A 26721-nucleotide genomic window follows, 5' to 3' on the forward strand; every position below is an offset into this window, starting at 1 on the left:
ATTTTAATCGTTCAGTGTATGTTTACTGGCTTTTATTAATATTTCTTCTTGATCGAGAAAAGCCATTTTTAAATTGATATCAACAACAATGCTTTTGCCGTTGAAAGTACTTACCGTTTATATTTTGCCGATCTCAGTTTGTTTTCTGACTGTTTTTTTTTAATGTGTACCATATTTTATAAGTATATAGAATTATGATATATTTTCACTCCTGTTCTCGTATTATGACCAACAAATTTATTTAATTTCTAAAAAATATTTTCGTACTTCTAACAAAAAAAATGTTAACGTTACCAGTGTAGGTTTTATCTAATTTGGTCCCAGTTCATAAATATACTTTGGACGTTTATTTATATATTGTATTTAGTGTGTGTCATATAATTTTGTTTTGTTCAGTGCATGTTTACTTGATTTTTCGTTTTGATTGAGTAAAGACATTTCAAAATCAACCTTAACAAGAATGTTTTTGTCGTAGATAGTTCTTACCGTTTAAAGTACACAACCCTCACTTTGTTTTCTTTCTCGATTAATATATAAAAAAGTATGGAAATGCAAATTGAAGTACAAGCTTAGGGTAAGCAAATAGAAATTTTTAAAGTCATTTGTGTCCGAATTGCACATCAAGACACACCTCTACAATAACTTTTGTAATTCTTTAATACGGTTTTATACATTATTTAAAGGTTTACATTTTTCCTTTCTTCGAAAGAGTTGAATTTGTTTCGTGTACAACGTTGTGTTGTTTGTACTGTAAGTCAACTGATCACTATTGAAGGAGTTTCAAATAAGCTTACAATAACAAGTTTAACCCTGCGTTGGTATGTCCCAAGTCAATAACCTCGCCTTCGGTTCTCTTTTGTCATATTTTTTATATGTGTATGTATGTATGTATGAGGAAAACTTGTTGTGAATGGCAAATAGTTTCTGTTGAATATGTTCCTACTGCTAAGTAGGATATGGAAGACGAAGAGCGTGACATATTGTATATTCACAAATCTATTGCTGAAAACTTGTTGTGAATGGCAAATAGTTTCTGTTGAATATGTTCCTACTGCTAAGTAGGATATGGAAGATGAAGAGCATGACATATTGTATATTCACAAATCTATTGCTGAAAATTGTATGCTAACTTAAAATAGTCTGTTATTTGTGTCGATTGGTTACTGTTTCACTTACGTATACTCCAAATATCCTTTAATTTATTTATATATCAACAATACAATATGAGATACCAGTCTTATGATTTACATGTCTAAACATTAAATGGAGGTGATATCTTTTGGTTTTCTTCTGTTGTAATGTTGCGGTGTTATTGTCGTGAACCCCATACATCCTTTATTTACAAAGCACGAAAATGTCGGCGTTCACCTCAAAAGCTATCCAAACCTTTGAACAGACTTACAAGAAGGGATAAAGATACGTTTCTGTTGTGAGGTCATTAAAGATGACATATTTTTGCTGGTATATTGATTTACTTATAGGGTCTTTGCATCGGAAAAAACCACACTTATTCTTAAATAAATTGTTGGCATGACACGGGATATGTTCTTCTCATATATTGTATGATGGTATGATACTAAACCCCTAACAGGAGGGATTGTGCTTGGTATGCATATGCTGGAGACATAATCTTTAAATCAGTTCAATTGAGGTCTAGATCTGGCATGTCATTAACTGCTAGTAATCCTTTGTAATTAATGCAGCATTGTTATTTTCCTCTTTTGTTTTGTATTATGTCATTGGAATCAGGCTTCTTTTAAACTGTGTTTTACTGTGCGTGTTGCTGTATGTTACTTTTTTCTGCATTGGCTAGAGGTTTATGTATACGGGAGGGTTGAAATCTCATAAAAAAAAGTTTAACCCCGCCGCATTTTTGTGTCTATTCCAAATCAGGAGCCTCTGTCCTTTGTTAGACATGTATGGTTTTAGTTCACTTTTATATTTTGGAATTAAGTATGCCGTTCATTATCACTGAACTAGTACGTTTTTTTGTTAAAAGGCCGGCTGAACCATGCCTTCGGGTGTGGGAGTTGACGACCCATTGGTGGCCTTCGTCTGGTTTTGCACTTTGGTCGGGTTGTTGTCTATTTTCAATTTTATGTAACTTAAGGTGTCAAAGTCACGAATTGGATTTATTCCATATCAGAAAAAAGACCCATATTTGACAGTCCCTCTTCTATATATCATTTGAGAATCTTTTGAGGTCCAGTGTCAAGTTAACATGACTTAAACTTTAAGCGTCACCGAGTACATCTCTGATAACTGCTAAATTTGATTTTCTTTGTTAAAAAATAAAAACAAATGTTCAGCGGTGTGATCTTTCACATTATAAGCATGTGGCAGCACAATGATTTTTTCTTAATTCATAGAATACAGTTATTATTTTACACTCTTCGTTTAATCTAGTTAGTTTAATAAGGAATTTTGAATTTATGATTCAAATTAAACTTAGAAATACATGTATCAACGAGTTGAATTAGTACTGTTTTTTCTCCTTGTCATCTGCATACATCTTGTACATTGAAATCAATATTAACTTTGTCAACGACAATATATAAGTCGATTAAAGGTATATATACATACAATTAACGATTTTCATTTTAGTTTTCTTCTAAGTTATTCAATATTCAAGGGAATTTCAGCTGCATAGGTCAGCATTAAAGATTAACCTAAACATTATACTCAGTAAATGTAATTGTAGGTTTAATAATCAACCTTTAACAATGAACTTGCTACTTTTATATGTCCTTTCAACTTAAGGAACTGTAAATAAACGACAAAAACAGAAAGGCTATGCGAGATGGATCATCTAGCGCAAATGAAATGGAAACAAAATAAGTCCTTGATGAGGAAATGAAAAAGATAACACTGCGCATGAAATAACCTCTATGACACTTTACATGATTATGTGCAAAAGTCAGGATACTTTTAATGTAACACATGGTAGTGAAAAACACTATATAAAGAAACTTGATGATGATACAGCAACATAACCATCGACATGACTCGAGGAGTGTTCACTTTTTTACTGGTTGTCTGTGTGACAGGTAAGTTTGCTGGCTTACTATAAGACAGTATATGCATTTCGTATGTTTGTTAACGCATCTCTCCGTTGTGTTTTTACATATAACTTTTAAATAAGTCACCTCTCCATAATGTCAGTTTTAACTGTAACTATCATTGCATATTGTGATATTTTTCTTAGCCTCGAAAACGTGGTATTTCAAAGATTTGTTCTATGCAGAAAGCATTCTACAATGAAAGACAACTATTTAAGGAAGAGATAAGTTCTAGGTTTATAATCTGAAGATTTGAGCAGTTTTCGTTTTTTCTCTCGGTGATACACAGAAAATCGTAATCATGCTGCTTTTAATAAAAATGATTATCTATGTCATTATTATTTTTTTCAATCTTCTTATTGTACCTGTATAAAGAGGGTAAACTTTTACACGATCGTATAATGGAACATAACTATTCTTAATATCAACACAATATTTCAGCAAATTTTGTATGTTGCCTCGCTTGAATATAAACTCTTGCTTTTGGGATATCGAAACAACAACATGTGTAGGGATATCCGTAGGTAGTGACAAAGCATTGAAAGGAAATATTTTCAAAAGAAGTTGTCCATATGTAGACATAAAATCTAAAAAAAAGTTGAGATGTTTGGTTGATTTTTAAGACGGTTTGGGAATATTTATACAGTGAAGGAATAATTTAATTTTTTACATTCTACAATGTGAAATTGAATATTAGACATTAACCCCCAAATTTAGAAAAAATAATTCATTTGAAGTATTTCTAAATTTAAAGCAGCCATTCAAGGCATAACATTTTTTATTTATCGAGACGAATCATGACTATGGTACCGTTTACTATATTTTTTGTCTCATCAGGTATAAAATGTTATTTCTTTTTTGATTTTCTCTTTATTTTCTATTCACGGAGGGAGTTTTCATGTTTTCGTCTTTTAATATAACCCTCACCTTTTATAGCTAGTTGAATAACTGTTTTATATATAATAACATCGTCAATATTTCATTACAGCCACTATCACTGAAGGTTACGGCTCTTACCGCCATGGAGGCATTGTTGGACACACCGGATTATACAAGAACCATCTTACTAGTTACAAGGATCTGTTAACTGGATATGGCAACGATCATGCTGCAGGTCACATTTACCACTCTGGTACACATGTTAACCTTTATTTCTATAAAATGTCTCAAAGGGATTTCAAAACGATCGATAATTTCCTTTAACTATTCACCGAAATTATGCATATTTATACATTTTACGTATCAGATAATAATTGATGACATTGCAACCGATAAAAATGCATTTCCGTATATTTGAGCCAATAAAAACAACCATATAAAAACACTTTCATGCGCTGATAAAAAAAACCTTTGCACAAGAGTTTACAAATAAATACATTTGATTTTATTATTATCGCATGCAAAGATTGCGAAAATAAATTCAGATTCAACAAAAGTGTTTTTTAATGAGTTTTTTTACAATTAATTCCTGAAACTTGTAGCATGGAGTTCTGTTTTCTTTTGTTTTTACCTTTTTACACAACATTGATTATATATGTAAAGATGTAGTATGAGTGTCAATGAAACAACTCTCCATCCAAGTCACAATTAATTAATATATTAATCACGAACTGTATAATTGTATGCTTAGTTCAATCGGGATCCAACGAATAAGTTCTTTTGAATTGAGACTTTCTATCTTGAGAGACATATCTGTCCCATCTGATATTGAGTTTCATAATAACTATTTTCTATATTCTATGCAGGTCATTTTCATAAAATAGTGGTTGGACGTCTTTATAGACGCTTTCATCAATTTGGTATCGATTTGATAGGAAATGGCCTACGATACAAAAACTACTGTAAGTAGATATATAGTATTTAAATAAGGCTACCAGAATATGAATTAGGGTACCTGCAATATCATGGGCGCTATATTCAGTATAACGTTCATTTGGATTACTTCAAATCCGACTAGATTTAACCTAATGTGAATCATGCCAAAAAGTAATGAAGTATTATAAGCTTTATCTTTGGGTTTGTCCTTTTTGTGTCGTGTTTTGGATTAATTGCTATATTGTTTTACCTATTTGCATTTCCTATATTTGAAGTCGAACAGTATTGATGAGAAATGCATTTATTAATTTCCAATATGTTGTATCCGATTCAAAATGGTATTATTGATTTTTCTATCACATACTTAGAGATGTAGATAAATAAACAAGAGAACAGGAAATCTTATTTATGGAAAAACAAGACAAAAAAGAAGACGAACAAATAGATAAATACCAATTGCATGTGAACTAGAAAAGACAAGACTATAAAACTAAAGAAAATAAAGATCTCCACATTTTCACAACAATCTAAATGCAATCAATATTTCCACAGATTTTGCACGTAAATGTGAACCCCTGAAGTTATACAACGCATTCAGTTCATGCTTTAATGAATATGGAAGGATAGAAGATTGTTTCCCAGGTCTTATCAAGGATGGGCTGATTGGACATCAACACCACTACCAGAGATATGGTCGTAGCTATGGACTCGGGGTTAAATTTGTGAGGAGAGGCATTATTTACCATAAAACCGGTCAGTAAACAAAACAATTATTCTAACATTCATGTAATATGTATCAGAGTTTTTATGAATTTGGTGTTTGCAATAAGATGTCGTCCTCATCCTGATATTTCATTTTACAATTTGTCAAATTTAATTTATAATATTGTAATTTCATGATCTGAAAGTGCATAAATAATTATTCTACTTTGAATCTGCCTTTACATATTCCGAATAATTTTTATCCTTGGATTACTTAATACGAATATTTGTAGCATATCTTGTAATTCTATATCCATTAATGTTAATGTTTAATTTTCAGTTTACCATTACCATGTAAGGTCACTGGAGTTTATATGGACAATGACATCTTGTTATAATTCCTTCCATCATGCAAGCATTTGTGTGCAAAAACTACAAAAGCAAGGTTTGATCGGAGCACCCCATCCTTTAACAGGTTATGTAGGACGCAATACTGGTTATCATGGCTTTAAAATAGTACATGGTCGTTTCAGCTACCATGGACATGGTAATATTATAGATAACATATTTGATAGAAAAATCGTTCTACAATTTAACATTTGCAATTTGGGAAATAATTATTTCTCATTTGTCGCCATGTTAGAGGTATTCATGATTAAATTCGGTTACCAATCAACCAAACCCTTATTAAGTTGACCTAATTTTAATTTCATTAAGCCTTGATAAGTTCGTTTCTACAGCTTCGTTAGGATCTCTGAATTATTTTGACTTTCTGTACCACAAGTCTCACTTTTGTTATTCAAATGATATAGCAAAACATTTTCCCCGCCTAAATGACGACAAAGGGAAATAACTCAAACTGAAATAACGTCAACTAACAAACTTTATATATAGTGATACATTTTATACTCAAACAGGGAAATGCGCTGTATTCAGATCAATCTTTCTATTAATATCGTATTACTGTGTTGATCTTTATGAAATTTTCTGTGTGGAAAATTAAAAAAAAAGGAACAGAAAATATTAGACCTGTGTTCACTATCCATTAGAAATAGATATTCAAAGAGGCAAACAATGCTCTAAATATCTTCTGTAAAATTTGTTTCTCATTGATTTGATAATTATTAATAATAAAGCTATAATTATAAAAATATGGAGAAGTGATTGCCTATGAGAAAACTATCCACGAACGATCAATGCAGGCGAAAAAAGAGGTCTTCAAACACGAGACCTATCTGCGTTGCATTAAAGTAATGGTCCGATACTACCAAATTTAAAACGAGAAACCAACGGCCTTTTTTGTGTTTAAAACAATAAACGATAACAAATTTAGACAAAAATAGACAACGAGCAACTGTCTTGAGACATGCAAATAAAATATGTAGTGGGGTGAAAAATATTTTTTAAATGATAATTTCTCTCCAACCCTTGAACAGTTGTATAACAGCACTACATAAGAAAAAAACCTAGTGTATTTACTTATGTTTTAGCGTACAAGTTGAGCTGCAGTACAACTCGTTTTTACAGTGTGTGGAATAAATGTTACAACCACTATCACAGTGTGGGTCGGTGCTTCGGATATCTACAACAAAAACATCTGTTTGTCTCATATTCTTCCACCTCAATAGGTAATTATTTCTAGTATCATTATTTTGTTCATAAAGTTCTTTTCAAAATATGAAACTATTATTTTATTCAAATGATCACATATCAAAAATTATTGGTGTGAAGTAGAGTTGTGCTTTTTAAAACAAAAACTTGAATATGATATCGTACGACAAAATTATTTTGCTCATTAACCGCCTGAATAAACTAAATATTGTGAACATTCATAACAAAAAGCTATTTATGAATGACTGGTGTAGGTGTTTAATGCCAATTTCAGTAAAAGGGACTTTTAAAAAGGCGACAAAAGTTTATTGGTTCAAAAAGCATATATATTTTTTTTAATTGATATGTTTTTTTTTTTTTATGAAATACTTATATTTTATTTGTTTTGGTTTCAAAGTAGGCTACCATGGATATGATCAACTTGGATTCAAAATAGTTCATGGAGGATTCTCATATCATGGAAAAGGTAAAATAGTAAAATAGTTATCAACAAAAGCTCTGCTGAAAAGTGTATCAAGTTGAAAAACATGGAACACAAAACCTCGACACTAAAACTTTTAAATCGCTACTCTATTGGCTTCGAAAATAAAGACTAAGATGGGGGATACTTTGAAGCTTTCAATAATTCATCACATGGAAAAGTTTGTTTGAATATGGTTTACGATTTGACTGAAATATTAAAAGCTTGTTTCTATGTGTATTTCATTTCTAACATTCGTCTCTTCCAAAATCTTAAACAAATTAAGGATGGCAAAAAATATTTCAATAGTTCATTATCCATGTGAAGTTTGGGTCTGTGTGATAACTATTATGATTAAGGAATTTTTTTTTACATAGAATTAACTATGTTTTGTAATTTCAGCTTACACACTGAAATGTAGTGAGAGCAGATTTTATAAAGTATGGGATGATTGTTATGGACATTACCACAAAGGCAGTTTGTGCTTTGACAGACTATTTAAACAGGGTCTTTTTGGTAAATATATTTATTACTTCTTTAATTATGCACTTACAAATAACATTAATCAGTGAAGTTCTTCCAATGCAACAATTGTGGTTTTAGTTTTTGCCAAAAGCATGTCAATAACAAAATCATATCAATAAATGAAGATAGTATAGGGGTTATTCTTAAATGAACAGCAACCCAACGATACAAAAATGTAAAAAGACACCAAGAAGTAAGCGTATCGTCTTCAATAATAGACAGACTTATTTACAAAAAAATACACGAATGTAAGTATCCAACCATTAAAACTACTTTCGATCAAATTTTTCCTGAAATATATATAGATGAATAATATAACCAAAAACTATTCGATGAAGACAACCACAACTAATACATGGACATGTAGATCTGTCCTGGTCAATTTCAGCTGTGTTTTTATAGATATATAAAAAGTCTTAAGAAAAAGGAACAACACTAGCTATTAGATTTTTAACTACGAATCAACTAATTAAAATATATGTATATCACAAATTGTTAAATATGTGGTGACGATTTTTATTTGATAGTATATACTTTACACTAATTTACCTATTATAGGTTACAATGTAGACAGTGACTATGCCCATGGTGACATCGATTACCTTGGCTATTACAACAGTCATCACGGATTTCACTTAGTCGATGGAGGATTCACTTACAAGGATGTTGGTAATAACAATGCTACTACAAAACAAAATGATTTACTGTCCTGACCGTGTAAATATAACTTTAAGAATGAGATGCTCTTTTTTTATTTCATAGAGTCCCAAAAGGGGGAATTGTTAGCACATTTTTTAGTGTGAAATGGACCTTCAGCCAACCCTTTTGCACCATAATAAAATTTCAAAAAGTATCATTTTTGTTTAAAATATACGCCCCGTATGAGTTGAAAAGACAAAAGTTACTATAAATTGGTTAAAATTGAAAATTATGTAAAATCTTTTGCGAAAAAGAAAAATTTCAACATTTAGTGCAATTTAAGTGTATCAACTTTATTTTGTGCGACGCTTGTGGTCTCTGTTTATTCAACCAATAAATGCATACACATACCCAATGTTGACACAAAAGCTGACATTTACCACTGTGGCAATATTAATTCACATACTAGGCAAGTTATGTTCATGCAAGGCTGAGCTTTTGACAGTTTCAATGACTAATAAGTTATATGTTTTTCTTACAGCTTACAAATTGAGCTGCAAAACAGACCGTTTCTACAGATCATGGCACGATTGCTACGACTCATACCACAGTGTAGATGTATGTTTTGGACGATTGTACAAAAGCCATCTGTTTGTGTCATTAGGTAATTTGATTTGATATCTGAAATTTCTCTTCAGTTAATTAGTTTAAAACGAGCATTCATGTATGCAATATACAATGATTACTTCTATATTTGGAAGTTTAAGTGATTTTAAAAATTGAAGACTTGAACGGCAATTAACACAAACATGTAAGACTAAGAAGCATATTTCTGTATTTCACTTTGTATTTTTAAATCTAAATTGGTTTTTAGATTTATGTTAAATGATTGTTAAACATTAGGTCTTTAATTCGTATTTGTCATGTTTGTATATTTCGTAATCAAGTTTCAAATAAACTTATTATATTTTTTATTTTTTATATAAATTTTATTGGTGCAAAAAGCATATATATTTTGTTAATTGATATGTTTTTTTTTATGAAATACTTCTATTTTATTTGTTTTGGTTTCAAAGTAGGCTACCATGGATATGATCAACTTGGATTCAAAATAGTTCATGGAGGATTCTCATATCACGGCAAAGGTAAAATAGTGAAATAGTTATAAACAAAACTCTGCTGAAAAGCTTATCAAGCTGAAAATATGGAACACAAACCTCGACACAAATATTTTAAAATCGCTACTCTATTGGCTTCGAAAATAAAGACTAAGTTGAGAGATACTTTGAGGCTTTCAATAATTCATCACATGGAAAATTGTTTGCATATGGTTTACGATTTGACTGAAATATTGAAAGCTTGTTTCGATGTGTATTCCTTTTCTAACATTTGTCTCTTCTAAAATCTTATAGTTCATTATCCATGTGAAGTTTGGGTCTGTGTGATAACTATTATGATTAAGGAATTTGTTTTTTTTTTACATAGAAATAACTATGTTTTTTAATTTCAGCTTACACACTGAAATGTAGTGAGAGCAGATTTTATAAAGTATGGGATGATTGTTATGGACATTACCACAAAGGCAGTGTGTGCTTTGACAGACTATTTAAACAGGGTCTTTTTGGTAAACATATTTATTACTTCTTTAATTAAGCACTTAAAAATAAAATTGATCAGTGAAGTTATTCCAATGCAACAATTGTGGTTTTAGTTTTTGCCAAAAGCATGTCAATAACAAAATCATATCAATAAATGGAGATAGTATGGGGGTTATACTTAAATGAACAGCAACCCAACGATACAAAAATGTAAAAAGACACCAAGAAGTAAGCGTATCGTCTTCAATAATAGACAGACTTATTTACAAAAAAATACACGAATGTAATTATCCCACCATTAAAACTACTTTCGAATATATTTTTCTTGAAATATATATAGATGAATAATATAACCAAAAACCTATCCGAAGAAGACAACCGCAACTAATACATGGACATGTAGATCTGTCCTGGTCAATTTCAGCTGTGTTTTTATAGATATATAAAAAGTCTTAAGAAACAGGAACAACACTAGATATTAGACGTTTAACTACGAATCAACTAATTAAAATATATGTATATCACAAATTGTTAAATATGTGGTGATGATTTTTATTTGATAGTATGCACGTTATACTAATTTACCTATTATAGGTTATAATGTAGACAGTGACTATGCCCATGGCGACATCGATTACCTTGGCTATTACAACAGTCATCACGGATTTCACTTAGTCGATGGAGGATTCACTTACAAGGATGTTGGTAATGCCTGATTTATTTTGTATTAATAACAATGCTACTACAAAACAAAATGATTTACTGTCCTGACCGTGTAAATATAATTTTAAGAATGAGATGCTCTTTTTTTTTATTTCATAGAGTCCCAAAAGGGGGAATTGTTAGCACATTTTTTAGTGTGAAATGGACCTCCAGCCAACCCATTTGCACCATAATAAAATTTCAAAAAGTATCATTTTTGTTTAAAATATACGCCTTGTATGAGTTGAAAAGACAAAAGTTACTATAAATTGGTTAAAATTGAAAATTATGTAAAATCTTTTGCGAAAAAGAAAAATTTCAACATTTAGTGCCATTTAAGTGTATCAACTTTATTTTGTGCGACGCTTGTGGTCTCTGTTTATTCAATCAATAAATGCATACACATACCCAATGTTGACACAAAAGCTGACATTTACCACTGTGACAATATTAATTCACATACTAGGCAAGTTATGTTCATACAAGGCTGAGCTTTTGACAGTTTCAATGACTAATAAGTTGTATGTTTTTCTTACAGCTTACAAATTGAGCTGCAAAACAGATCGTTTCTACAGATCATGGCACGATTGCTACGACTCATACCACAGTGTAGATGTATGTTTTGGACGATTGTACAAAAGCCATCTGTTTGTGTCATTAGGTAATTTGGTTTGATATCTGAAATTTCTCTTCAGTTAATTATTTTAAAACGAGCATTCATATATGCAATATACAATGATTACTTCTATATTTGGAAGTTTAAGTGATTTTAAAAATTGAAGACTTGAACGGCAATTAACACAAACATGTAAGACTAAGAAGCATATTTCGGTATTTCACTTTGTATTTTTAAATCTAAATTGGTTTTTAGATTTATGTTAAATGATTGTTGAAAATTAGGTCTTTAATTCGTATTTGTCATGTTTGTATATTTCGTAATCAAGTTTCAAATAAACTTATTATATTTTTAAGATCATGGAGATGTGCATACTGTACACACCAATTACCATGGATACAAATATCTTGGATTTAGGGTAAATCATAGAAGATTTACATATCACGGAAAAGGTAAAAATGACATGACTTTTTCCCAACATTTATAATATTTTGATAATGTGTAATGATTGAAAATTGAAAAGAAAATGATTCATATCGGAAAGTTGCCCTTTCGAATGGAAAAATCAAAAGCTCAATCACATCAAACAAATAAAAAATTCCTGTCATATTCCTGACTTGGTACAGTACATTGTTGCAGTTATTATGCAGCACGAATTAATAGTTAGTACCATACGCTCTAAATATAAGCATATCCTTTTTCGCATACGATTCACGTCGTTCGAGTTAGTGGTTAAATCAAATAAAGTGATTAAATACTGTAAGATTGAACTATTATATAAACGTATTTGACAAATAATGTCTGAAGCAAGGGGTAGTTCTATAATTTTTTGTGTGTCAAATTTAAACTGATTGTGTGTTACAATTGTTTCTTGTGCTTTTTACCTGTATAATTTAAACAATATGTTTATTATCACTTTTGAAACGGCTGTATTAATTTAGAAACAAGAGCTTATTTTAAGATTTATGTTAAAGATCTTCGAAAATATAGGTTGTCTTGTGGTTTTAACTAACTGGCCTTTCAATCTACAGCAGAAAAGTTGCATATTTTATTATTGCAACGAATATATAAAGTTGCATCTCTTTTCAGCATACAGACTGAAATGTAGTACAAGACGTTTTTATGGTTTGTGGGACGACTGCTATAACCATTACCACAGTAGAAGTCTGTGCTTTAACAAAATCTATAAACAACACTTCTTTGGTAAATACATATCTGTGCAATAAAATTTTATTTTATTGAAATATCTAAAAAGAAAAGTACACTTATTCAATGGTTAAACAATAATTGCATTATAATTCCTGTGAGTCGTTTTATTTTGAACTATTATTTCAGCCAAATTGTTTATATAATACGAATGTAACAAATGCATATTGTGAGACCATTGTTGTATATTATCTTTACTTAATCCTTGAAATTTAGTCACTAATATAGTACAAAGCTTCACATGCTTTCCTTTTGAAATATGTTTTCTTTTAAAATCTTTACAGGTTACTACCATGGGGCATCTTCCATTGTGAACGGTGGTAATTACGTTGACGACTTTGGATACTATAAGGCTCATCACGGATTTAGTATTGTGAACGGAGGATTTTCATACAACGGTGCCGGTAAGTTTTGTTGTTTTTTCAGATTATAATACATTGTCAAATCACCAAACAAATCATATTTAATTGAAAAATAAGGCATAACATTTGAATATAAGTGATATATTAGTTTCCAGTATTAAAGCTATGCAAGAAGGACCAAATAAACTTTTGAGAAATCAATATTTTTCATATACCAATTCGTATTAGTATTAATCTTTTATTAGTTTGTAATTTTCTTATACTTGAATTTTTAGTACCTTGCTTGATATATACATACATTAACCATATGTACTGATACCTATCACATTTCACCATATGCTTTTTCACGATTTTTCAGCTTACAAGCTCAGTTGTAGCAGAACACGTTTTTACAAAGCTTGGAGATCTTGTTATGGCACTTATCATAGTGTAGATGTATGTTACGGACGATTGTTGAACGATCATCTCTTTGTTGCCCTAGGTAATTTAGGATGTTTTTTTTGTAACTGTAAATAATCTAATTTAGCAAGTGGTATTTCGTCGAGGCTAATATTGCAATAATTTGAATTTCAACATTTTTTAAATCAGTTTTAAATTAAATGCCATGGATATCATAATAATTTTCATAAATGCAAACATATTGCTATTTTTCGAATGTAAATTTCGTAATTAAAATTTACTTTAGATAAATAAAACAACGATTTTTTACAATTTGGTTAAAAGGAAAATTCGTTTTTGTATGAAACATAAACAAGATTTGCAAATATATTTTATTATCTTTTTAAGACCATGGAGATAATTACTCTGTACACACCAATTACCATGGGTACAAATATCTTGGATTTAAGTTACATCATAGAAGATTTAGCTATCATGGAAAAGGCAAGTAAAATAGAACAACATTTCGCGCTAGATATTTGCATATTTACTTTAATTGTGTGTAATAATAGGAATGCATGGCTTGCTCCCCTGCAACTGAAAGAAACACAAGGGATTAACAAATTAACGACACATGATGCCTAGTAACCTGTCAAAAGTAAGATGTACCTCTAACATTTTTCTCGTCAACTTTACACTACTGCAATTTTACCTTGTAATGTGTTACAATTGTTTCATTTGCTTAGTATTATTTCAATTATTTATGCAATGTTTCTGGTCATTTGGCAGCATCAATTTAAAAAGAACAGTTTAATTTACGGTCAATGTTACATTTGTACAAAGCTATATGTTTTCATATCGAATTAGGAAACTGAACCTTTCATCAACAAAAGTGTATATGAAATTTGTGAACGGAATATTCAAAATGATCATCTTTTTTTCAGCATACAGACTGAAATGTAGTACAAGACGTTTTTATGGTTTGTGGGACGACTGCTATAACCATTACCACAGTAGGAGTCTGTGCTTCAACAAAATCTATAAACAACACTTCTTTGGTAAATACATAGTAAAATTGAGAAAGGAAATGGTGAATATGTCAAAGCGACAACCACCCGACCATAGAGCAAACAACAGCCGAAGGCAACCAATGGGTCTTCAATGTAGCGAGAATTCCCGCACCCGTAGGTGTCCTTCAGCTGGCCCCTAAAATATGCATAATAGTACAGTGATAATGGACGTCATACTAAACTCCGAATTATACACAAGAAACTAAAATTTAAAATCATACAAGACTAACAAAGGCCAGAGGCTCCTGACTTGGGACAGGCGCAAAATTGCGGCGGGGTTAAACATGTTTATGAGATCTCAACCCTCCCCCTATACCTCTAGCCAATGTAGAAAAGTAAAACAATAACAATACGCACATTAAAATTCAGTTCAAGAGAAGTCCGAGTCTGATGTCAAAAGATGTAACAAAAGAAAATAAATAAAATGACAATAATACATAAATAACAACAGACTACTAGCAGTTAACTGACATGCCAGCTCCAGACCTCAATTAAACTGATTGAAAGATTATGTCTTCATCATATGAATATCAGGTACAATCCCTCCCGTTAGGGGTTTAGTATCATACTATCATAAAATATATGAGAAGAACATAACCCGTGTCATGCCAACAACTGTTTTTTTAGAAATAAATGTGTTTAGTTCCGATGCAAAGACCCTATCAGTGAATCAATGTTAAAGCCAAAATATGCAATCTTTAATGACCTGACAACAGTATCGTAACTATATCCCCTTTTAATAAGTCTATTTAAAGGTTTTGTTAGTTTCTGAGGAGAATACTGACATTTTTGTGCTTTATAAAGAATATTTCCATAAAATTTTGGATGTGAAATACCTGAACGTATAAGATGTCTGCATGTTGAGTTATATTTACGAATTATTTCCTTATACCGGTGATAAAATTTAGTAAATGTTTTGACCATAGTGCATTTTTTATTTTTTTTTATTAAAAACTTTAAAAAAAAATATACACTTATTCAATGGTTAAACCATATATCACCGCATTATTATTGCAAGCCGTTAAATTCGAATTATTGTACAACCACAATGATCATTCTACACTGATCTATGAACGAAGATTTTACGAGCATGGCTTTTGTTAACATCAACTTAAATAAGTCCTTTTAATTAATTTCAAGAATGTAAAACTATGTATTCTTTCATTTTAGTTTTTTTTTTTCATTCAAAATACTTTATAGGCTACTACCATGGTTCATCTTCCATTGTTCATGGTGGTGATTACATTGACGATTTGGGATACTATAAAGCTCATCATGGATTCAGTATTGTTAACGGAGGATTCTCCTACAACGGAGCAGGTGTGTTACTTTGTTAAAATACTATACCAAATCACCAGTACAAATTCGAAAATAGTTGATATATTAAGGATAATTGTATATCTTGGTTTTCTGTAGAACTATAAAAGAAAGAAAAAAATTATCCCTTTGTGAAATCAATTCATTTTTTTATAGACAAAATCATATCAGTAAATATTTCATTGATTTGTTATTATAGTATTAATGAATGGGTGTTTTTATAATGGCCCTGTTATATGTCCAAGGTCTGTAATGATGGTCGAGGAAGCCTGTAATGGCCCGAGGCGACGCCTGGGCCTATTACAGACATCCGAGGTCATTATTACTGACCGAGGACATATAACAGGGCCATTATAAAAACACCCATTTCTTAATACATTTATTAACCAACTGCACAAAAGTGTATGTGTTGTTGTAACGTGATGTACTGTCTTACTCTTTTAATGACAGTTTAGTTTGAACAAAATAATTTGTACTTCACCATTATAAAGCTTTAAATATACCAAATATCCAAGATATTAAGTTGAAAGAGGTATGTGTTAAAAAATGATGAAAAGTGATCCCTTTAATATATTGTTCTTTAATGTTGGTTGCTGGTTACTAAATTAAATAAAATACAAAAAAGTAGTATACTCTTTACAACTTAGTTTTATTAACTTTATTAAAAACGCTAACAGGGCTTAATACAGACAAACTGGGCATTAATACAGGGCCATTACAGAAAAACAGGGCCATTACAGAAGAAACAGGGCCATTACAGAAAAACAGGGCCATTACAGAAAAAACAGGGCCATTACAGAAAAACAGGGCCATTACAGAAAAAAAACAGGGCCATTACAGAAAAACAGGGCCATTACAGAAAATATGTAATTTATAATAAACAGTCACTTTTGGCAATAATGCACTTAGTTGGTTAATAATTCCTTATATTTGATAAGTGAGTCTATTCCAACTATTACCTTGCTCAATGTCACTAACTTTACCAAAACGTTTAGCATTGATAATTACCATAGTTCATCAAATACTTTTTTTCACAACTTTTCAGCTTACAAGCTCAGTTGTAGCACAACACGTTTTTACAAAGCATGGAGATCTTGTTATGGCACTTACCACAGTGTAGATGTATGTTACGGACGATTGTTGAACGACCATCTTTTTGTTGCTCTAGGTAATTTAATATGACAGTTATTTTCAGCAATTGATATTTAATCGAAGTACTATTTGCAGAGTCTTGAAATGCAACCTGTTTGAAATACGATTTTTACTCAAAAATTTAAATGCCATAAAATTTACATATTATTACCTAGCTTTTGCTTTAAACTAAAAAAAATAGGAAAACGGTTTATTTCTCTCAATAAGTCTTACATTAAAGTATGTGTATTGAAGTATTAGATGTTTTATTTCGATCTTTCAAGGTGGTGGTCATGGATACACTAATTATCATGGATACAAATACCTCGGATTCAGGATACGTCACAGAAGATTTTCATATCTTGGAAAAGGTAAATTAAGAATAGTGTCAATGATGGCAAACTCGTTTCATTTAAAAAAAATTCAATATCATTTCTTTAAATTATTTTGAACATAGATTATTATTACATTTTTTGTTATTCAAGGAATGACTAATATTTTTTCTGTCCATGAAGAAATAACATAAAAAAAAATGTGGTACACACTGGATAACGCGCATGACTGATAGATATAGCATTATTGCATGCAGTGCTAGTGTTGATTTCATTAAAACAAGTTTATCAATGTAGTTATTGGTTAAAACAAATAAAAATTATGGACCAAATCAAGTACACCCTTTAGGGTGCGCTCGGCTTTAGTGACTCAGTACGAGGTATTTTGGAATTTACAGGTTGGTTAGAACTTTTTGTAAAACATAAACACTAGCACATCATAGAAAAGCAAGTGAGTAATCTATGTTTCAAATTGAATAACAAAAATGTCTATATTAAAGGCTGTGGATTTTCTATAAAAATCTTGGTTTATTTGCCACAAATTACTTTTTTTCTATTAAATGCAATGAAACAGTAAATAATAATGCTTTGCATCAAGTTTCCCCTTGGTATATGTTCAAAATGGCCTATCTTTATTTATCATTTTATCTGTAGTTTTGATACAATCAAAGTTTGAAAAGTTCGTACAAAAAAATGGCTACAGAAGGGGTCATAAATTTAAACCTCAAACAAACAATAAACAAGTGAGTGAAAAAAATCCCTTAGTGTGATATATAAGAATAATCTGAATGCTTGCTTTGAGTGTATTTGTTTTTAATTTTTCAGCTTACAGACTTAAATTTGGAACAAGGCGGTTTTACAGATTGTGGGACGATTGCTACAACACTTTCCACGACAGAAGTGTTTGCTTTAACAATCTCTACAAACGACACATCTTTGGTAAGATGTTTATATATTATATGTATTTCAATGCATTGATATCAGTCAACAAATTACATGTTATTTCAATAAGATTTGAGATCGGAAAAGTCATAGTATGGATAACTGAGTTTATCATATTGTGACTGACCATTTCTGTTAATGATTCGGAATCTTCTTATTCAGTTATTGTGTTTAGAAGATAACTGTTATAGAAAGTCATATTTCACCTATGTTAATTATGCTTTTCTATTACGTTTTTCCTTTCAGTAAAAGTCTGAGCTTCGACAAAATCTATAAACAACATTTCTTTGGTAAATGCATTTTTGTGTTATAACAAATTCAATTTCATTGAAACACATAAAATTAAAAATACACACATACAATTGTTAAACCATATTACACCTCTTTATTATTGTTAGCCGTTTCATTTCGAATTATTTTTGCAGCCAAACTAATCATTGTATTTTAATTATATATTACGCAGTTCTTTGGACGACTTTTGTTTTCATTAACTTAAATGAATTCATTTAGAATCATTTCAAGAATGCAAAACTTTGTATTCTTTTATTAAAATAATTATTTTTCTTTCAAAACTGGTTATAGGCTACTACCATGGTTCGTCTTCCGTTGTTCATGGTAGTGATTATATTAACGACTTTGGATACTATAAGGCTCATCATGGATTTAGTATTGTTAATGGAGGATTCTCCTACAATGGAGCAGGTGTGTTATTTTGTTAATTTTGTACAAATCCGGAAATAGTTGATATATTAAGAATAATTGTTTTCTACAAAATATATCTAAGTTTTTTCAGTAAAATTATACACGAAGAACAAAGTCTATCTTTGAGAAATTTAACATTTTTTATAGAGAAATTCATATTAGTAAATATGTTATTATACTTTGTATTTTTGTAATGTGATAAATTCATCGTTTTTCCACTAGTACCTTAATCAATACAACTTACATATATGTGAGTCAATGATACTTATCATATTTCATCTTGATTTTTTAAATCTCTTTAGCTTACAGGCTCAGTTGTAGCAGAACACGTTTTTACAAAGCTTGGAGATCTTGTTATGGCACTTATCATAGTGTAGATGTATGTTACGGACGTTTGTTGAAAGACCATCTTTTTGTTGCCCTAGGTAATTGAGTTTTTTTTGTATAAATCAGTTGATATTTTATTAAGGTTAGTTTTGAATTATCTTGCATTGCAGTCTATTTGAAATCAGATTTTAACTCTATATTCCAATTGCCATAAAATGTGCACATTATAACCATATTGAAAAAAGAGCTTTTATATATATTTTTGTTTAAACTAACAAAAGTATAGACAGGTTGACAATGAGGGTCGGTTGAAAACAAAACTTTACGACAAAAGAGATGATTTCAGCTTTCCAGTTGTGAACTTTCCATTTCTAAGTAGCAACATTCCAGCAGCACCTGCATACGGGGTATATATCTCCCAATTGATACGATATTCCCGTGCTTGCATTTCCTATCATGATTTTCTTGATAGAGGGTTACTGCTCACAAGGAAGCTATTAAACCAAGAGTTCCAAATGGTGAAATTGAAATCATCCCTTCGTAAATTTTACGGACGCCATCACGAGTTGGTTGACCGTTATGGAATAACCGTTTCACAAATGATATCGGATATGTTCTTTACGTCGTAACTACAATCCCCTTCCCTTTCATTAATGTGACCTACCGAATTAGACTATTTACCGGATTTGTAATCACATAAGCAACGCGACGGGTGCCACATGTGGAGGAGGATCTGCTTACCCTTTCCGGAGCACCTGAGATCACCCCTAGTTTTTGGTGGGGTTCGTGTTGTTTATTCTTTAGTTTTCTATGTTGTGTCATGTGTACTATTGTTTTTCTGTTTATCTTTTTCATTTTAAGCCATGGCGTTGTCAGTTTGTTTTAGATTTATGAGTTTGACTGTCCCTTTGGTATCTTTCGTCCCTCTTTTATAAAAGTACAATTTTCTATGAATAAGTCTTACATAACAGTATATGTATTAAAGTATCAAATGTTTTATTTTTTATCTATTTAGGTGGTCACCATGGATACCATAATTATCATGGATATAAATACCTCGGATTTAGGATACGTCACAGAAGATTTTCATATCTTGGAAAAGGTAAATACGAATGGTTTTAATAATGTACATGATGTAATGTCAAACTCGATTCATTTTATAATCAAATCAATATAATTTCTTTAAATTATTTTAAACATAGATTATTATTACATGTTTTGTAAAAGATAAATGCAAAAAGAATATTGTTGGGTTGTTTTGGGTTTTTTTTTTTTATGTCATTTGGCCTTATGATATTTTGAACGACTTTGCAATTGAATGAAAATCTACGCTTGAAAACTTGACTTATAATTTTACGTTGTTCATACGCGAGTGTCTTCTGTAGTTTAATCAACAATAAAAAAAGGTGTTAAACCTTTTTACTGAAGTGTGATATTTATTATTACTTGAATGCTTGCTAAATGCGCAAATCTTAACTTTTCAGCTTACAGACTGAGATGTGGAAGAAGGCGCTTTTATAAATTGTGGGACGATTGCTACAATACTTACCACGACAGAAGTGTTTGTTTTAACAATCTCTACAAACGACACATCTTTGGTAACATGTATTTTTTTATTTAGATATGACTATAAAATTTAAGCAATCAACACATTATATGTTATTTAAATGGGATTTGAGATCAGACAAGTCTTTGTATGAATAATAGAGTTTATCATATTGTTCCTGACCATGTCTGTTTATCATTGTGAATCTCACTTTTCAGTTAATTCGCTAACACGATAAAGATTCAGCTCTGCAATACAATATGCTATAACCAGTCATGTGTCACCTTAGTTAGGTCTGATTTACTAATTGATTTAACCTTAACTTATTGAATTTGAAAAACAAATCAGATAAATTATGCTTTTCTATAAAATAATGTATTGACTACTTTGATTCTAATCTTTTCAAATGAAGGCTTTGGACATGCTCATTTTCATGGATATAAATACCTCGGATTCAGGATACGTCACAGAAGATTTACTTATCTTGGAAAAGGTAAAATTCATAATTACTTCTAAGAAGCACTATTAAACTTATGTTGTCTCATAATTCAATCGATATTTGTTTTCATTTCATTTTTTTAACATTAATATTACCAGTTTTACTGAGCCACTTGCGCATTTCGACAATTAATCTATCTTCAGAGACGCTTCGAAGCCTCATTTTTAGAAAATAAAAATGTGTATACAAAAGTAGAGAGCTGATTAAAGCAAAAGGGACTAGATAAAAAGCCTAAGTAAAAAGTGATATGCATGGAGGAGATACCTTCATTACTTTTAATCAAATAACAAAATAATATTTCAAATATTTTTGAATAGGTCACTGTTTATCTAAGTATGCTTTTGCTTTATAATATTGATTTTTTGGCCAATACCCAATCTCTCCAAAAATAAATGTAGATTAACATATGAACACGTTATATAATGTTTTCAAGATATTCATTTTAGAAGTGTTTATTATTCAAAAAAGATTTCTTTGTGTTATATTCTTTACACTTTTCAGCTTACAGATTGAAATGTGGTAGAAGGCGCTTCTATAGATTGTGGGACAGTTGCTACAACCACTACCATGACAGAAGTGTTTGCTTTGGCAATCTCTTCAAACGACACATCTTTGGTAACATGTTTATATATTTAGATATGACTATAAAATTTTACAATCAACACATTAACTATTTTTTTATAAGATTTGAGAAGTTAACATTCAGATGAGGTATCGTATTGTTGAATATAGATGCTTAGATTTGTACCATTGAGATAGTCAACTTACTTAAGTTTTAAAGTCCGGGTCTTCAAGGCATAAAACTTTGCTCAGTGCTTGGAGCACAAAAATCATGCTCGAAACAAGAAATCAAGCAATTTCATTGGTTGATTTTCGAGTATAAGTACAAAAAAACTGACTCGAAAGTTTTATGACCGCAAGGCCGGGTCTTGGTAAAAACTTTAATTTCGATAATTCAATAATCGGGATTGAATAAATTCGATGATATCTGACAATAATATTTTGATAATTGTTCAGAAATTTGTTAAAATGGTAATATTGAACACACTGACGCGACCTTAAAAAGCTAAACAGTCAAACCTATGACCAGGGTGAATAGATAGGGAGGAAAAGTGATGTGTTCATTAAAATTAACCCATACTACTCATATGTACTTCATATTAAATTTTAGATTACTATGGTGAATACGCTCATGCCCACATAGGTGCTAGTTATCGTGGAGACTATGGGTATTATACTACACACCATGGATTTAGTATTGTTGGCGGGAACTTCCTATATAAAGGAGCAGGTAATATTTATTTCTGCATGGTATATCGGTCGATGAATAAGTAGTCCGATGACAAATAATGGTGTAAGATATAATGATACTTTAAAGCATTCCAATGTTGTGTATCGCTAAAAAAGGTCTTTACCAAAGCAATTGTAATGTATTTATATGTTAATATTTCTCATGTCATGTGACTATCGGAAGTTCTCAGTGTCATCTCGATACTTAATAAAATTTCGTCAAGACTACAATACACATGAAATTCTGATATATATTATCTAGTATATGCACTGTTAACCTTTTATTCTAGACATTTTGTAATTTGAATTTGTGTTTTAGCATGTTTTAAATCAAAGATGAGAATTTGAATCAAATCAGTGAACACGATTTTGAAAACTAGTGCTCTTTTAATCGACACTGACAAAAAACTAGAAGTCTAAATAAGACAGCAACACAATTAACATAACTGTGATGACTTTTTACCATATTTTTGGGTTATTTTGATTTGACTATATTTTGTATTAACAAGAAGAATAAGACCAATATCAACAAGAGCATACAACAAAATCTAAACATTTTTTTTTACCAGGTTTCAAACTGAGTTGCAGCAAAGCACGCTTTTATAGCGCATGGAATTCTTGTTACCGATCATACCATAATGTTGATCGATGTTTTGGTACACTTTTCAATGCACATCTTTTTATAAGAGCAGGTAAAACATATTTATTTACTATTTATTTACTTGTTTAATATCTTTTTTAACAAGTAATACGCAATAGTTATTTAGCAGAAATTGTTATTTCTTTATTTCATTGTCAATATACAGCTTATACCCTCCCAGAATATCGCTGGGGTTATGAGTTAATAAAATGATATATGGTTGAAACAATACGTAATCTAGATAAATCTTCGATGGGTTCGTTCCAGATCAAAAGCTACGTTTTTATTAATTGTTTTATTCAAAAACGCAAATGAAGAGAAGAAATGATAGTAGCACACCCAAAACACACACATAAAAAAGGAAAAAAAGGAAACAATCAATGCATCCTTAAGTAAAGGCGTTTTAACTTAGTTTAACACAATTATAGATTCATAAAATGAAATTGAGAATAGAAACGAGGAATGTGTCAAAGAGAAAACAACCAGAATAAAGAACAGAAACAGTCCAAGGTCACTTCTGGGTCTTCAGCTCAGAGAGGAAGTACCTCACCAGGATAAGAGCCTCCAAATCAAAATGTGTAAAACGTCAGCGAAAATGGACGTCACACTAAAGTGTAAAGTCTAACTCTTAAAAATATAAATGAAGAAAAAAATCTAAAAAGGTCAGAGCCTCCTGACTTGGGACAAGTGGTGTTAAACATGTTTTGTGAGATCTCAACATCCCCCTATACATATAATCTTTTGTTTTATTCAGTACCTGAAATACGTAATTTCTTCTATTTGTTTGCAAATTTAATAATTTCAACGACAGTCTCATTCATATTTCTCATGTCTAGGTAAATGTGGTTCCATATACATTGTTGTCTCTTTTGCTACGCTACAATGAGGTGCATTTTACTTCAGCATAATCAATTTCGATGCATATGCTCGATTCAATTCAAAAACCATGCGACTGTAAAATATTCCCTTATCTTAGCAGTTAAATTTCCATTATATATTGTATTTTAAGGTCCAGATTATGATTATAGTTTTCTGAGAAAGAATCTTTACCTTCATCGAAAGATTGCAGCTCACCATGTGAACAGGATCAATGCTGTCGCCAATTCTCATGTAGGAAGGATAAACATTGTAGCCCATACCCATACCAGAAATATAAACCACGTGGCCAAGACACATGTTAACAGAATATCATCTGAGGCCAATAGTCACATTAAAAGGTTTTTGAAAATTGCAAATAGCCATCTCTACCGTCTACAGAAACATTCAAAAATACATCTACACTCTCTAGAAGAACAACACAAGCGTCATCTATTGGAGCGTGAAAACCAACACAAAACCCATGTTGTTAATAAAGAAATATTAAATCACAAACATGAGCACGCAATCGCAGCAGCCCATCACTATGCAAAGGGAGGTGTGTATGCACCAGCTGGAACAGTGATTAAGACAGTCAGCCATGGTTCATACGGAGATTACAAATAGAAAGGAAAGAGTAAGTATAGTATACAATTGTAATGCTTATTTGAATTAAAGGTAAAAATAGTTTGTAAATGTTTAAATTTCATAAATTCATTTAGATTTCAATACGTATGGAAAATAATAAATAATAAAATAAGAATGTTCAATTTCAATTGCATTTTTAAGTAAGAAATGTTCCTTTTTAAGAACGTATTTATTTATTTGCCTGGGATTAATATTCTTTGATTGAAGAAAGAAGTTTTACGATGGAGTATGTGGTTTTGCAACAGTATGAAAACAAGCCTTTACGTAATGTGTACTTCTTTGGACACGGCAATATACCTATTTAATATATGAAACGAGAATCCCACAACTACTATTGAATACGCAGTAGTCATAACTTTTGAAGTATTTACTTGAAGATGTATTGAGGAAGAGGGTACATACTAGTACATACATAAAACTTTTTGATCAAACAGTATTTAATGGTGAATACAATCGTAAGGTGCGTGCCTTTTTTATTAGATCTTTTGTCGTTATGTAAATGAATTGTACTCTGCAGCATAATAGATATAAATAAAGCATGAACTTGGTATTAGTGTATCGTGGAAATACGAAAGGAGATCGGGTCCAAAATCGAAAGCTTCTCATTGCTGTGCATACAACTTTATAAAAAAATATTTTGTTGGACTAGACGGTCTTTTAGCAACACAATCATATATTTATTTATTCATTTTATTTTAAAATAATAACGCTTATTTTTCTGTTTCAGAATTCAAATACCTGCTGGAAACCATATAATATAGAAATAATAATAAATAATTGATCAGTATATATATTGTTGTTATTGTTCTTCTTTCATCTTCTAAATGAAATTATCACATAGTTATATAATAAGTGGTTTGATGCTCATATGAGGAAAAAAGTAAAATATCAAAATAACCGAACTCCAAAGAAAAACTCAAATCGGAAAGTCAAATGGTAATATCAAAAGCTGAAAGATATCAAACAAATAGAAAAGAATTGTCATATTCCTGACTCAGAACAGTCATTTCCGTATGGAGAATATGATGGATTACATCAGATTTTTGAACTAGCTAAAGTTCTCACTTGTATGCTAGTCACATAAAATTTCATGAAATTAACAATGATGTGGGAATAAAACAAACAAACATAATAGTAAAAAATGTCAAAAATAACTGTACAGCAGTCAACATTGTGCTATATTCTTAATCCCTATATAAAAAAATATGTCAAGAAAGAAAAACAAAAAGGCATATAGACAAGGCACATAGCAGAAATGAAAGACTAGACGAAGATGAAGAGTTGAGTGCATATCTGGATAAAAAAAAGAAAGACAAAGAAATTTGAGTTTAAAACTTTGACTCTAAGCATGAGGTATTTAAGATAAAAGCAAACACTTAACGACTCTGAATCAAGAAAAAGATGTTTCCATGTAAACCTGTAGATCTTTAACACGTGAACTGAACTGAATTGTGTGGCTGCAGCAAAAAAAAATCGTTTCTCAGTTAGAATGGCATGTGTTTCAGGAATACTGTCCTGAATTTTTTACAACAATTAAGGTTTAAGAGGCCAATATATGATACCTCAAATTTTTTGAAGTGTAATAAATTATGACAAATATGCTTACCTTAGGCCTAGACAGTTACATATACAAAATTTAATAAAGGCAAAAGTAGTATACCGCTGTTCAAAAGTCAAATAAATCTATTCAGAGAAAACAACCCTAGTTACAATCTTAAACCAAAGGAAACACATAAACTATAAGAGAAA

The 26721-nt window shown here is 30.7% G+C and overlaps 1 protein-coding gene across 6 annotated transcripts; it reads left to right on the top strand.

Annotated features, from left to right (window-relative positions):
* The first annotated feature begins 2602 nt into the window (after nucleotides 1-2602).
* On the top strand, nucleotides 2603-25760 carry LOC139514315 (uncharacterized). 6 transcript variants are annotated; one of them, XM_071303402.1, is made up of 34 exons: nucleotides 2989-3047; nucleotides 4048-4191; nucleotides 4805-4900; nucleotides 5427-5627; nucleotides 5917-6123; nucleotides 7067-7204; nucleotides 7585-7653; nucleotides 8050-8163; nucleotides 8731-8841; nucleotides 9353-9475; nucleotides 9888-9956; nucleotides 10322-10435; nucleotides 11004-11114; nucleotides 11650-11772; nucleotides 12084-12179; nucleotides 12817-12930; nucleotides 13218-13337; nucleotides 13654-13776; nucleotides 14082-14177; nucleotides 14618-14731; nucleotides 15944-16063; nucleotides 17106-17228; nucleotides 17476-17562; nucleotides 18349-18462; nucleotides 19048-19167; nucleotides 19470-19592; nucleotides 20510-20596; nucleotides 20979-21092; nucleotides 21453-21533; nucleotides 22041-22154; nucleotides 22711-22830; nucleotides 23399-23521; nucleotides 24479-24961; nucleotides 25700-25760. In XM_071303402.1, exons 1-33 carry the CDS (start codon nucleotides 3002-3004, stop codon nucleotides 24949-24951), a joined length of 4128 nt encoding a protein of 1375 aa, XP_071159503.1. In that variant the 5' UTR covers nucleotides 2989-3001; the 3' UTR covers nucleotides 24952-24961; nucleotides 25700-25760. The 6 variants fall into 6 exon arrangements, with proteins under 6 accessions (XP_071159507.1, XP_071159508.1, XP_071159503.1 ...); XM_071303405.1 differs by having other exon boundaries at nucleotides 9891-9956; XM_071303403.1 differs by having other exon boundaries at nucleotides 7588-7653.
* Nucleotides 25761-26721: the final 961 nt, after the last annotated feature.

This window comes from Mytilus edulis, chromosome 3, assembly GCF_963676685.1.
Source record: "Mytilus edulis chromosome 3, xbMytEdul2.2, whole genome shotgun sequence".
Classification (NCBI taxonomy): Eukaryota; Metazoa; Mollusca; class Bivalvia; order Mytilida; family Mytilidae; genus Mytilus; species Mytilus edulis.